At 42.5% G+C, this 15554-nt stretch overlaps 1 protein-coding gene across 2 annotated transcripts in view; it reads right to left on the bottom strand.

Annotated features, from left to right (window-relative positions):
* MLLT3 (MLLT3 super elongation complex subunit) overlaps positions 1-10030 on the bottom strand; it is a 139459-nt gene extending 129429 nt beyond the window's left edge. For both annotated transcript variants that reach the window (XM_054185856.1, XM_054185857.1), the window contains exons 1-2: positions 9988-10030; positions 9355-9535 (exon numbers count right to left, since the gene is read on the bottom strand). In XM_054185856.1, the coding sequence (XP_054041831.1) occupies positions 9355-9535; positions 9988-9999 (193 nt within the window). In that variant the 5' untranslated portion in view covers positions 10000-10030. The remainder of the gene's footprint in view (positions 1-9354; positions 9536-9987) is intronic.
* Between the last annotated feature and the right edge of the window lie 5524 nt (positions 10031-15554).

The raw sequence follows: 15554 nt of genomic DNA, 5'->3' as shown, positions 1-15554 counted from the left end.
CTGGTACTGGATGCAAGAGCAATTCAAATGCTACTTCCCTGTTTAATACTTATCTATCAAAATTCCTCAAGAAAACTTCTGTCCTCCGCTACCAGAAAGGCTGCTGTGAGTAACAGTAAACATTTTTGGACCTGCCCTATTTCCCCCCTCTACACATGATGGAAAATGCCACGGTTGCTGGCTTCCAGCTCACAACTTCAAGTAGTTCTGTCTCAGTTGAATCTCAGCATTATTCCTTTCTGAATCATTTGCCCTTTAAAGTCAGCACATGAAAGGTAAAATAACGTCTCCCTCTAAGTAAACAAAAAAAGGCCTTGATTTCCCTTACAAGCCTACAAGTGCAGAAGACTTTGTCAACCCTTGTTTCAAGATATAAGTTATGTTTACGTTACTTGCATCTAGAATGAGGAAAACGATTAGTGTCTCATTGCATTGGGCAGAGTTTTTCTGTACGAACTTCGGAACAGCACAAATACTAAATTCAGACTTACCACAAACCACTCAGTATCCTAACAGTAATCCGCAAAATCAATCCACCTCACATTTATTGTTCAGCTCTGCTTTTTTTTTTTTTGTTATGTGTAATAATGCAGTTTGCACTATAATCTCTGCCATCATAACCATCTGAAAACAGAAATACCTATCTTGGTATTTACCCTCATGAGAAAGATTTCATATGAAAAATACACACATCATATTGCATGGGCATATGTTTTTATGTTGAATTATGGACAAGTTACTGAAGCCATAAAAAGGCAATTCAAATGCACCAATCACTGAGAATAGGTCTGAACTGTACTTAAAAAAATTTAGATTTGATCTATTATTTACAAGACGTTACAGCTGTTGAGACCTCTGTCACTATAGCGTGCCACAGATTTTAAAAATCAAACTCATCCAGCACAGCTGGGCTCATTCGGGGAGCTCAAAGAAACAAACCTGAACACCTCAAGGGAGCCAGAGCCAGCATAGGAGCTCGGCATGGGATTAACAGCATTATAAACCCTCGTAGCTGGCAAGCAAGGCAGAGAATTAAACATTGATGCTCTGCCAAGGAGCACCATCACAAGGACACTGATGAGAAACTCTCCCATGACCGACTGCCTAGCAGTAACAGTCTCGCACGCTAATATTGCTTAAGTTAAATGGCACACCAGAAAGAATTTAACAATTTTAACTTTTTAACAGGTACTGAACAACAGCACTGTACAGTGTTTTAAGTTATTTTCTACACAATATTGGTATTTTAGCTGTATACTTTAATAGTAGACAGGATAATACAATTAATTTCAAAACAAATGCCCACACAGAGATTTAAGTAAGCATACAAATATTTTAAATACCAGTCTGTTCCTCCTCCCCTTTCTGTACTAGAAAGCACAGCAAAAAGTCAAGTCACACAAAAAGCAAACAACATTTGCAGTTAGAGGTGAAGTGTTTTGTGACAAGATGAGAAACTGTAATTTTCATGCAAATATACAGAAGTGCTAGAATTTGACTGTTCCTTTGTTTTCATATATGCCTATCAATCACTACCGGGAAGGCAAGAAACAGAATGATCACACATTAACTAAATTCTGCTGGTTTAAGAGTGCATGTGTCCATCATAAGAATCCCACAAAAATTAATGCAGTCAAACTGCAACAGCCTACAGACTTAATTCTTAAATTAGTTTTAATTCCTAAAACCTTTAGAAATTAATCTGTGCTTTCCTCACCTATCGCAAGCATTATCAACAGGCTTTACAGGCTGCAACTATCAAGTTGTCAGTCTTTTCCACAGATTCCACCAGAACAAAGGACTGAATAACCCTCTCCAACATTTCTCCCACAAACCTGAATTTAAACAAAAAACCCACCAAACTCAACACACCAAAAAACAACCCTAACCATACTGCACAGCATTGTTACAAGAACAGACTTCATACGTTGAACAGTACTACAAAAAATAACACAAATCTAATTTCCAAGATTTTACAGCTAACTAATACAGCACTGAAAAATCTTAACAGACATAATTGTTCCTGAAGTTCAGATTCTCTAACCTGTGACAGTAAATACGTGGTTTAAAGATTTCTTACATATCTATTTTTCTAAGGATAAAAACTGCACAAAAGTAAATAGAGTAACAACTGTAAACAGCAAACAACCCAGCTGTTTTCATTTTCTCAAATAAATGCTAACAAATTTAACTGTCTACTGATTTAAACATTTTGAGGTATCTTCTCCTTCATCTTACTTAAAGAAATGATAGAGCTGATCTTACACAAAACAATCTGTTTTTCTGTACTTCAAGTAAGTATTATTCTACAGCTACCCAAAAATCTTGTGTACAATAGCCCCAAAACTACATTTCATTCCCTACCATCTAAAATCCAGAAGACTTACAGTCACAGAGTATTAATACTGTAGCTTTACAAAGACGTAACCATAGCTTCTTAAAACTAAAAATACTGTATTAGGAATTAAACGCTTTTCAAAGTAACTTAATGTGAAAAAAATAACCTAGGTTAATCTTTGAAGAGTTCAGAAATAAGAATCAAAACGGACTGGCAGCTCTGACAGAAATCAGTATTTGCCCATGCTGGCAGGGGGAGGGAATCTAGCCGAAACTAGACATCCCACACAGGACAATGAAAAGAGCACGCATTGAACACACAAACCACACCAAAAAACGTGCAAGTAAACTTTAAAAACCGAGTTTGTGTCACTGGAGGATGTAGCAGCCTTGTTAATTCACATGTCTTGTCACGCTGAGGTACTACAGACTGCACAGTCACTAGGTATCTTGAGCAAGCCTGAGAGCCCATTGTCACACCGGTCTGCGTTTACCTGCGAGTTGAATGCAATGCAAGTCTTTTCAGACAGCAAATCACTTCTGATGGAAACGGATCATCAGAGTTGTATACTCATAAAACAGATGTATACCACCCAATCTAGGAATCAAGTCCTTATACATATACTGTATACTTCTAAATAAAGCATAAGCATTGACGTGGAATGTGATCATTTTTAGAGGCATATCAGGGAGGGGAAATTATTTATTAGAAACAGGTTTTCCTATACAGGTAGCATCTTACCATCAAATCCACCAATTATTTACTGATTGCACTCATGTATAGATGAAACTCGATAGCTTCCCTATATTCAAACTCTTCTAATTCTCTTTGAAAAAATAAAGCTGTGAGATACCCTTTTGATTTGCATCAGGCTGAATTAAAAAGTGCACTTGAAAACATGTACATACTCTCAAAGCTATTCAGCCTCTTCTTAAAGTAGTAGAAACATGAAGTCTCAAGACTTTCCTATTAAACAAACAAAATTCTTCCCTAGACATCAGAAGTTTCATTGGCCACAGCTGAAATCCACTGATGAGCCAATGCCCCACCATGCCCAATACCACAACTGTTTTGCAACTAAAATACCAACACCTGCCCTAAAATGTGCAATATACAACCTCTATCTGTAAGATTGATGGAAAAAGAAATTCCCATATGACTATCATACCTGGACGGCTAGGCTTGGGCAAAATTTAAGAGGGGAAAAAACCCAAAACAGACCTACAATCAACTTAAGTTCTTACAAGTGTAGCTAAATATCCAGCAGAAAACTGGCTGCCTTTTTGTTGATCTTTACCATCTGCCTGCCCTGGTTGGTACAAAGGGAAAAGTCAGGTCATCTGGCAAGAATCTTCGTGTGGGTCCCTATCATCAGGCCACTCAATTTACTGTAATTAACAGAGAGTTAAGTCTCTCACTGACTTTAAATGGAGCAGGGAGAGACTAATATTATTTTACACTTAGTATTTTAAAAAATATCACCAAAAGAAAAAAAATTAAGCAGGAACAGTGACTGAGATAGTATTGGTTGGTCATTTTCTCCAAAATTTAAAAGACAACATTCCAGCTACTAAAAGCAGCAGCACTTGCATTGTGGTCAACACATTAATAAAATGGGGCTGGGAAGTGAAGCAAGGATCAAGGATCTCTTTTCCCTTCCCCTAATGTACCTCCTAACATAGTAAAATATTTGAAAAGCAAATTTTAAAAAAAACTAAAAAAAAAAAATCACAAAGTAACCAGGGGAAAACTACATCACTTTTCCTAACCAAAGTTCATTCTAAGACATTTCATTGACTTTCTTGGACAGCATATTATCAATAAATACTTTTAGGGAGCTTCGTGAAGCATTTTTAGAGACAAAATATAGATCACTAGAGACTGTTTTAAAATACAGTGTGAGATGTGCTTTCACAAGAGGATTAAGCTGTCACTGTCAAAAATTTTGTCTAAATTAAACGTTCCTTTAAAGCAGCAGACCAAAGTGTCTCCACAGATGAGCCTATCCACATCTTGAAACTGCACTGACCTGTCCATCACAAGTTGAGCAACTGGTGCAGTCAGCTTCGTTCAGGTTTTGTACAATTAATCCAAATGCACAGAAGCAGAATTTGATTGGCATTTTTTTTTTTATTTCAAGCTAGTGGATAGGGCACAAAAAGCCATGAGGTTTATTTTTTTAAAATCAAAAATGCATTTCCCCTTTGTAAATAAAATTACGCATCCTGTATTATGGTTTATCTACAGATACGTTTTACCAGGAAGAGCTTACAAGCAAACTGAAGGATGCTCTAAACGCCATTTCCACTCTGCAACTACACTGATGAGCACTGAGGATGGAAGAGACAGAACCGGCTGCCGCTCACACCGTGTGTGTCACCACGCACCATGACGTGCCAGAACTGAAGTCTGTCCATGGGTTTGTGTGGGTTTATGGGGCAGCCCCTTCCACCAGCAACAGCACACCCCATACTGCCGCTGCCCTTCACGCCATGCTTCCTGTGCCAAAAGATTCTTCCCTTGCCATGACCCAAAATACCCTGGCCTCTGGGACAAAAAGAAAACAAACAATAAAAAACCACACCAGCAATAACAGGGACTCATTTTTTAGAGTTTCTTCCTCCTTACTGGACTTCTACAACACAGTGGATTTAGAAGAGGATGTTTTCTACCTTTCCTAAGGAAGACCATTCAAAAAAATTGCCTGGTTGAGTTGTGGGAACAAAACTGGAAAAGCTTCCGTTTGAGAAGAGAAAGAATGTGTCTAGTAGGAAGAAATCATCAGCACCTTTTACAGTAGCTAAGTCTATTTCAAAATGTTATGTTCCACTAAATTCTCATTCTGCACTAAGGGACAACTTTAACAAAAACAACCAATACTGGAAACATGAATTTTCTGGAAGAATTTTACAATTTGGTCCATCCTATAGCAGAATAACAAGCAGCTCCACTTCTATCACTTTCCCATATCGTTGTAAAACTTCTGGAACTACAAGATGCAGTAAGCATGGTTCCCCTCAGCTCCACAGAGGAAAGCAGCGCCTCCCTCTTTATAAGCTACAACATTCCAGAGAGTCCAAACTGTCATTTTCATATTGACTAAGTTATTAGCACAGAAATATTAGTGCAGGGTTTTTTTTGAAAGAAAAACGTAGTTTATCAAAATGCACCACTGATTTATAGGAACTTGTCCACTCAGGTCACACTAGTTCTAATGTAGTTTTTGACACATACTTGTTGAAACATCAACGGTCATCGAAACACAACAGATGCATTTCCTTATCCAACTGAAATACCATAAGACAAATAGTACACTGGACTACTATTCCGAAGTACCAACATTCATCAGGTAATAAGAGGAAGAAAGTATTTCTACATTGCTTTGCATCCAAAGTAGTAATGAGACACATTATCAGTTGAGAGCAACAGCTCCTCTTTGGGAGACAGTATCGCAGCAGATCAAAGTTAGCCATATCTGGTGACAAACCTTGTTCCACAAACATGGTTTATAACACTGGACTTTTACACACAGCACTATTTTCTTCACATGAATAATGAAAGGTAAGCAACACATGCTTTGAAATAAGGCTAGAATCTTAGCCATTCTCCATCTTTTCTCAACCAATTTACATCAGCATCACAAAATATAAGAGACTTGAAAACAGCGGTATTTGTAATTGTGTGATGATTTCAGCAAGCTTTTGTCTTGCAAATGCCACTCAAAAATTAGTGTGGGCACGAGTCTACTTTCTTTAACCTGACAAGGAGTCCTGTAGCCATCCCCCTCACCCACCCCCATGAAACTACTCATGAAGTCATCAGGAGCAGGCCATTAAATGGGAGAGAGTACAGGGAACCAGTCACTGCGAATGCCGGTATGCTCTACCATGCAAGGACAAACTGAAGCATTCAGTCACAATGAGGCAAACAGAAAACAATAAACTCGCTGCCAAGCTCAAGTTTAAGGCAAAACACAGTGAAAGATAAGATAAAGGAGACTATTTTATTAGGTCACTCTAGCTTATTGGTACTCTGTTCCCTGTTAGTCAACATCACCTTCCCATCCTATCTACACAAACAACCTGCTCTGCACTCCACTGACTGAACACCATTCCTAGCTGCGTTTCCACCTTAAAACTGATGCAACTTCGAGGTACAGGACCCTGCTTGCTCTGCAACAACTATTAGTAGAGCAAATACTTGGGCACACCTTTGCAAACTCTGCACTGACCTCTAGTATTTTCAAAATCCCTAGCATAGCCAGAACAGATAAGCAAAACCAGAGGTGTAGCCAGCAAACTGAGTTTATCCAGCTATTCTCATAAACATGCAAAGCAAATGCACTGAAAATAATTCATCTCCCTTGCCCTCCTTGACGTTTGGAATGACTACGCTCCTAATAAAAAGTGATCTAGCAACAGAAACACATTATGAGCTAATAACACCTACGATAGCGTGTTCATTTACTATTTTCAAATTGATCCATGAGCTCTGCAGATGGACTTAATGAATTAAAACTTTTCCTAGCAAGCACACGTGTTAGCGCAGCCATTCACAGCATGAATCCAGAGACAAAAAGATCACTTACCAGACAGCTAAGCGTTATAATGGACAGTCACTATACTAGTACTTGCTTTTGATTAATATTGTACACCTACTTCAGCTTGCTAAACCCATGGTTTAGTATTAGCTTGAGAGCTTAGCAAGTATCTCCAAGTGGTAAGTTATCTTATACTAAAATAGTAAAGTATATAACTTCAGAGGAAGTGATGGAAAATGGTTTGACTAGCCCTACAAGCAATTGTATCATTCCCGATATGCAACACTTAAGATACCACCCTGAAGACTATCTGAGGTCACATCAAACTAACAGCACTTATTCACAGAGCCAAAAAAAGCCTAGAATATTTTTGTCAAAAATTTCAACTGTATTTGTAAATTAGAAAGACAAACAAAATGCTCCCATTTACAAGGCACACATCACCACCACTCTTTTAAACACTTTTGTACAGCAGAAAACGTGCTGTAATTCGTACATGGATCACTCTCAGCAGCGCAATGCTTGTGTTTCCCACTGTCATTTCAGGGGGCTGAAATTTCTTCAGCATCTATTTTCCACTCATTGCTGTAGTTTTAGGAGGCTAAGCAAAGCCCAGAAGTGAATGGAGCTTTTGCCATCGGAGCTTATGCTCTGCTGGATGGGAGCGGCTGCGGCGTTCTCCTACAATCCAAGTCATGTGCCATCACAGTATGACATGTCCCCTCCCGGGCTATATAAGCTGGCATCTTTCCCAGCAGTTGCCACATCATGAAAATGATGCATACAAATAAAACCCCAAAATAAACACTTTAAAACAATGGCTTAAATGACTGCATAACTAAACTCAGCAGCTGGAGACACAGAGCATTCCCAGCAGCAAACTACACATCTTTCATTTGCAAAAGTCCTAAAATATATTCTTATAGCATGCTCCACATCACACCTAGCAACCCTCAAGTTTGGGCTGCAGAGTCATGTACCCTGGGGCCAGACAACAAGGAGTAAATAAACCAAGGACAGATAATAAAAGCAAAGCGCGTCACAAACACCTCCTATGCAGACAGAGCTTCAAAGTATTAAATGTACTTTCTACCCCTGATTTCAGTACGTCATCTAATTTGCTGAAAATGGATAATGCTATCTCACCTATTTAGACTAATCAGACCTGTTCTCAGGTGTTTCTCTGCCAAACTATTTAGACTGACCTGGAGTCACATTTTTCTGTACAAGAAATAGAAAAAAAAAACAGGAGGAAAACTCTACAGTGCAATGTGGGCAATTTAATTCAGAAATACTGCAGTATTGCATATGATCTACCTAAAACTGTTTGTGTAGTACTGTGCTGGTTTACAGTAGATTTAAAAATTTATCAACTCTACGATAATAAAAGGGAATTAGTAGCTTATATTTCAGAAGATAATCTCAGCAGCTGAAATACTGCAATTCTTAGCTTGGTATCTTCAAACTGAGAAACACTAAACCAAAATATATGTTTTTATCTTACCACAAAAAAAAGCTTTTTTTATCTCAAGACTGAAAATTTTCATGTTTTTTGCTCCCTGAACATTCATTTTTTTCTGCACCTAGCTCTGAACAGTCAGGATTTATGATTATATTGTTTTAAGGCACTGCAGGAGTTCTAGATGCCAATAAAGATTACAGATCAAATGAAAGATAACTACTAACCATTGTGTCTGCATAGATAAATAAACCTGCTCACTTCTTCTGTTTGTACTGTTACCTCTACTAATCCAACTACAATAATACGGACAGTAAGTGCTCTGGAATCAGATCTGAAAACAAAAGGTTTCTTATACCTCTTCCCAGCCCAACTTATGTGGGTACAGATGCACCGCACACACACACCCCCTTTTCCAGAAGTTTACATGTACTCAGGAGAGGCTGAAGCCCTGACGATGAACTAGAGAACGAAGCAGAATGCAAAGTGCTGGGGGAGTCAAAACGCCAAGTACCAGCCTGGGAGCAGGAACACGTTTCCAGGCATCCCTGACGCAGTCATTTCGTACATGGGGAGAAAGCAAGACCAGCCAGAAGCAAAGCCACACGTGGGCAGCCACCTCCGGTGCACAACCACCCCGACACAGAGGTCAGTCCCGTGCCACCGACAAGCGAGACGCCGGGAGGAGCCGGTACACCGAGCCCCGGCCTTGCCACGGTGGGCAGCCGCGAATGGAGACCCCCACGGCGGCCAGTCCGGTAGAAGGACGGGGGCAGAAAGGAGCCTCCCCCCGACCCCTGGGCAGCCCCGATGCGGCCGGGAGAAGAGCCACCGGCAGCCCACCGCCGCACCGGCGGCCGCTTTTGTTCTCCGCGGGGACCGGCACAGCCCCGTCAGCTGCGCCCGCTCCGAGCCGGCGGGGCAGCGCTCGGCTTCGCGATGGGGGGGGAACCCGCTACCGGCCCACCGGCCAGGACCCCGGTGCCGTCGGGGCAGCCCGCGGCGGGCCCTGCTTACCTCTTTTCGGCCGCGGAAAGCTCTCATGCAGGTGAAAGACGACTTTCTCCACGAAGTGCTGGATGTTGCTGTGCTCGGGCCCTCTGACAAACACCATCCAGTCGTGGGTGAAGCCCTCAATGGTGGGTTTCTTCCTGACCTGGGCTCGGTGCCCCAGCTCCAGCTTCACCTGCACGGCGCACTGCGGGGGGGAGAGGCGGTGAGCGCCCGAGGAAGCGGGGCCGGGCGGGCGGACGAGGGGGGAAACCGGCCCCACCGCAGGCGGAGGAGGGGTGGGGGAACACGGACAAAACGGCACCGGACGCCGGGAGAGAGGAACAAAACCAGAGAGGTGCCGCCGCGACCCCGCAACAAAAAATCGGCCCGGCAGGCAAGGGCGAGAGAGAGCTCCCGCTGCCAGCGGGAGGATGCGGGGAGGCGCGGTGCCGCCCGGCGGGCGCGGGCAGCCGGGGACCGCTGTCAGGGGAGGCACCGTTCCCCCTTCCCGGTGCCCCCGGTGCGGCGGCAGGGACACGGCTGAGGCGACACCCGCCGCCCTCCCTCCGGCCGCCTGCACGCTCTGTGCCGCCGCCGTGAGCGGCGGGCAGGCAGGGCAAGAGAAACGCCCCGGCAGCGAGCAGCGGCGGTACTCACCGAGCTGGCCATGCCTGGGGGCGCCGGATCCGCCGGGGCGCTCGCTCCCTCCCTCCCGTCCCCCGCCCCCACGCTAATTCATGGAGGAGGCAGCGGGCGAGCACGGGAACGGCGGTCGGTCGGCGGACATCCTCTGCCTCGCTGCTCCCGCTGTCCGCCTCCCCCCTTCTTCTCCTCTTCCCCGCCCTCACACCACACCGAGCCCGCCGGCCACCCCCGGCCTCCCCGCTCTGCCCCAGCCCCGCCGGCTGGACGAGCGCCCGCCGCGCATGCGCGCCGCTGGCCGGGGCTGACACCGAGACACAGACATAACAGTGCGCGGAGGGGGGCGCGGGGGGGGGGGGGGGGGGCGCGGCCAGCCAATGGCGAGCGGCGGCGCGGCCGCGAGCCCCCTCCGCCCGGCCCCGCCCGGCCCCGCCCCACCGGCCGTTAAAGTAACAGGTTGTGAGGGACGGGAAGGCACAGTGCCCCCGGCGCCCTCCTTTCCCTGCGCCTTACGCCAGCCGCCGCAGCGCCGGGATGGAGAGGAATCCCCAACCGGCAGCGAGGGCCTCGGTGTCTGGGGTCCGCCGTTACCGGGCGGGGAGGGCGTCAGTGACTCCTCACAGCTGGGAAACGGCAACGCGCTGAGACCGGCCGCCCGCCGTCCCCGGCCTGTGAGAGACCCCCGGCCAAAGTGGAGTAAGAGGGCTCCCTGTGGCAAAGGTGCGCCAAGAGAAGGACCTTCCTCCCCGACCCTCAGCCTCTGCCTCGTCCACCCTCACAAACAAACGTTTCTGAAAAAAACCCAGTAAATCCGCTTGCAAAAACAAAGTGAGGACGACACGAAGAGGGTGCCCTGATGGCACAGGTATGACAGGCGATGATGGGCAGCGGGCAGGAAATGAGACACTCGGGATTATTTAAATGATAGTTGTAGCACGAACTGCTATTTCTGCCACTGATGGGCTGATACTCTTTTAAAACAACAGCTACAATTTACACGTCCCTTCCGTACTGTATGAGATAACACGCTGATTCATGCCACAGTGAGGAGCTGGAAGTGATTTTCTGCAAATATCTAAATCACGGTACTGACACTCATCAGATGAGCACTTTCGGAGAGCCATAAAATTGTTCGAAGTAACTTTTGCCATACTGAAAACTATTTTTGACGGTTCGATAATTATTTTTTTTGATAATTTTTCTGATGACAATTATATCTCAGTGGTTCTACAATCAACATAGCAATCCTGTTCAAGAGAAGGATACACACACACAGAAATTAAAACACCTTCCCTGGGCGTTCCAGATTTCACCAAGAGATGGCGCACGGAGCCCTTGCGCTAATGTCCTCATCTGACCTCTTCAGAAGTCTATCTATCCATGACTCGTTATCTCCCCTCTTTTCACTTCGGAATGAGAAATGCACATTATCGAAATTCTAGCATAATTCCTCCCAAAACTACTAGCCTGTACCTTATTTTTCTTACAGATGTTGTAAGCCTTAATTAATAAAATCAGTACTAACCACTCAAAAGGATGAATACAATTTGTAAAAATTCCACAAGTTGCAATGTAACTTCAAATTTATTAACGTTAACCCCTCAAGTATTAAAATTGCAATGTGCAGATCTAGTAGTTCACGTATGTTCTACCAATCTTGCATTGAGCTAGCCCGCAAGTCAGCATGCATAAGAACTCCCACTGAGTCCATAAACCCATCAAAGCTGATTCCGGTAACTTTAAAACTTTATACCAGCAAGACAAATAAAGATACACTATTTACCATGGTAAGGATTATGCACATGAGCAAGGACAGCAAGGTTGGACCGCTACCAGGTGTCAGGGCCCATCCAAACAGAGCAGTCTGCAGGCTGAGGATCCCCAGCATTTCTCCTAGAAAGGTTCCATTTCTGCTGTGTCTGAGCTACTCTTCTCAAGTGTTTGATCACTTAAGGGACTTGTAAGGACTGAGAACAGATCTTTAAGAGCATTTAGCTGTTTAGAACCTTTTGGTTTCATTGGAAATCAGGCTCATGCATTTTTGAGTCAGTGAGGGCTTTTGCCATTCAGAAGACATTAATTTTTGGGTGCTTAATTACAATGTACTCTTCCACGTTAGTGCAGAGTTGAGTCTGTAACATGTTCCAAATAATAACAATTATATATATGCTAAAAGTATTTTGCTTTTCATTATTGGCACAAATTTAATTTCAAACCATATGTGACCTTTCATTACCAAGTAATACAACTCCTGCCAAGTACTGTTCGATTCTTGTTCCAACAATAAATTTGATGCACTGGCAATTTTACAGTAGTAACTAGGCATGATTATTTAAATCATTACCAAACCACCCCTCTTTCTTTCCTTCCACCCCATCACCCACATTCCAACTTCATGTTACACTGCCAATCTGGGCATAAAATTCACAATGAAGAAATGGAAGATGTGCTTCTCTGCTATATAAACAGTGCTACCACTCTATTCTTAGTGTGACAGATACAGTGTGTTTTATGACAATTACAATGCATATTTCTGCTTTCTTCATTTTGCTTTAAAAAAAAAAGGACAAATGGCTTGAATTAGTAATAGGCGAACCTTAATTTAGTCCATAAAGATGATATGATTTTTAAACATTGGCAGCTAAAATTATATACCTCAGTGTGTATTTGAGCTCGTACATATGTAGTTGCATAGATATTTTCAATGCATTGAACATACTACCTTACTGACAGCAATTACGCAGAAAGCATAAAAATGCTCTGTGATACACATTTGTTACCGAAACAGGACTATGAAATTATTTCCATACTCAGTATTGGCCCCAAGAGTCTTTTTTTCCTTTGTGTTCCCACAACTTCAAGACCACAGAACACTGCCCTGACATATTCAGCTACAGGCATTATTTTCTTAAGGAAATGTATATTGGAATCACTGCAGTTGAAAATGCTATTATACAAAAACTCCTGTCTTTATTACACCTTGCTAGCTAGAAAGTAAATCCTTTTTTAGTATCTCTACATTTCTGGACAACTCTTCAAAGATCTTGACTGCCTGTTTGTGTTTTCCAGAATAGTTTGACATCATGAGGAATATATTTGCTTCCTGTTCTGTGGCAGAAGTTGGGGACCCCATCTTTCTGTGTAATAAATTATGTTCTGTTGCAGGAGTATTTTTTTCAACTCAATTGGAATGGAAAAAACAGTACGGACAATTTCTAGGTATGAGTCACCTTATAGTTAAGTTTGGCTGAGGAGGAGCAAGGCAGAACATCAGAGTAGTGAAATGCAAAAATAAAAGCATCTCTCTGAGTTGGAATATTTCTATTTCTTGTCTACTTTCTTCCAGCTTGTCTTCTTCTGCGAAGATTTGGATTGGTCTTCCCAAGTTCGTTCTGGAAATCATTATTACTTAATATAATTACAACCTTTCTGTCTGTTTAAATTTATTTCTCTCTTCGTGTAACAGCACAAATGATCCATAGTGATACCTAAAGAGAAGAGAGGTCACAGTGGGCCTGATCATGAATGTACATTCACTTGTCAGGATCCATGGTAGGGATGGAAGAAGCATTTCCCATTTTAAAGGTCTGCAAAGATGATTACTATCTTGCAAGTTAAAAGCCATGGTGACATATTTTTACACCAGATACACGTCTACATACGTTTGTTTATTTATTTGCACTGCTATTCTCAGAAGGCTCTAAAGATAGGATTTGATTTCTTTCTTTCCTCCTGATACATTAATTTCTGAGAACAGAAGGGTTCTTTTAGGTCTGGCAGCATCAGATGTACGCACTGCAAAAGAGAACGAATCAGACAAGTGAAAGAAGAACCGTCTTTTATTTCCCCAAAGTATGTGTCTCTGTGTTCCTGCTAGCTTTATGCTGAAGTCAAGAAACCAGAGTCTCTGTTGAATCTTTGGGTATTTTTCCTGAAAGCCACAAAACTATCATCACTTTAATGGTTGTCCTGTTACTTTATGGTATATTTGGCATTTTTGTTTTACCAGAATTAGAGTGTAGATGAGTAAAAGAGCTTTTATATGCAGGCCACTTCAAAAGAAATTGAGAGAAGTTTTGTTAACAGTGTAGGCAAACAGAGGAGCTATTAGGCTTTTAACAGTAGCCCTAATACAGCTGGTGATACTCGAACCGGTTTAACAAGAGAGAAGGTGTCCAAGAAGTAAAGATTCTCTGCTACACTGTATGATGAGGGTTGCTGGATTTTTAATTTTTATCCACAGGACAAACAAGAAAGAAGAGAACAAGAAGTCTTCCACTGAAGGGAGATGTTTTTTCTTTGATAGTTCTAGCTTGTATTATGGTTGAGAATAAGGCTATCAACCAGAAAATTCATTTATTCTCAACAGATACCAGTGAGACAATCCTGTTTTCCAGAATCCCTTAAATGGGAGAGCTTTCTGGCACAGACTCACACTCCGTATTCATCTCCCTAACTTGGGACTCCACTGGAAGAAACAGAGCTGCATGGTCTTTCTATGCTGATTTTTATTTCTTACATATTTGGACAAAAGTATTTCCCTCTTGACTCAGAACAGGACTGAATCAATACAAGCTGTTTTCCTATACCGCACGTCAGTGTGACTTTATTCACTCTAATATTTAGCTACTTAACTGAGACCACGCAGTTGAGCAATGATTACTTAGAAACAACCGCAGATTCAGGTTCAAATTTGGAAGAGAAAGGGGTGTGGTTTAATATACGTCAGTTGTGAAGCAATGTTGATTTTTAAACCAAAAATAAATTTAAAATAGCATCTGTATTCAAGCTGAAGGTATTGTGATGAAATTATAGCCATTTAAAATATCTATCAATTTCACAAACTCCAAATATAAACTTCGGTGGACAGGAGCAGATTCAAAGAACAATCTTGATCTGGTTAAATGACAAACCGGTGCAACTATTTTCTTCATTTTGGATTAACAGTTAAAATAAACATTCTGTGATCTCATTGCAGCAGATGGATGCAATTACGTGCATATGAAAGTGCAAAGACCCTGGCTCAAAGAACTACAGAGTTAAAAAGGTGAAGGCAGCTTTCTAGTAGTACTATCCACTACTGCTAAAACAGGGTTTACCACAGAGTAATTACACAGCTGCTGGAAAATGAGAGACATTTGGATCACATTCTTAAAGGTATTTAACTACATAAAGGTTCATGTAAGGAGCTACTGCAAGGCTAAAAATGCTTGCACATTTGTATGTCTGCTGAAATAACTGATGTAGCGGTGGGCTTACCAGTAGGGACCAGTCCCTGTATTCAGACACCCTCAGATGTACCTACATCACGCTGTGAGGCGTGATGCACAGATCCTAGGTCCCTGACTTAGATACAGCGTGAGTCAACATTTCTGCTCAATGGACAGGTAACCCTGGAAGCAGCGCAGCTGTGTCAGTGCAGCATCGCACCTGGCCCAGCAAGAGCTGGGTTTCATAGCTATACTGTTGGTGATTCCCCACACAGTTGAAAGGAATTGCTGCCTTTATGTATTATTTCTTTACACATGGCAGATACGTCTTGTGTCACAAAAAAGGAAGCTGCTTCCCAAGTCACTTGGACA

This window comes from Rissa tridactyla, chromosome Z, assembly GCF_028500815.1.
Source record: "Rissa tridactyla isolate bRisTri1 chromosome Z, bRisTri1.patW.cur.20221130, whole genome shotgun sequence".
Classification (NCBI taxonomy): domain Eukaryota; kingdom Metazoa; phylum Chordata; class Aves; order Charadriiformes; family Laridae; genus Rissa; species Rissa tridactyla.
Note: the sequence above shows the minus strand (reverse complement) of the source record. Positions and strands in the feature narration are given on the sequence as shown.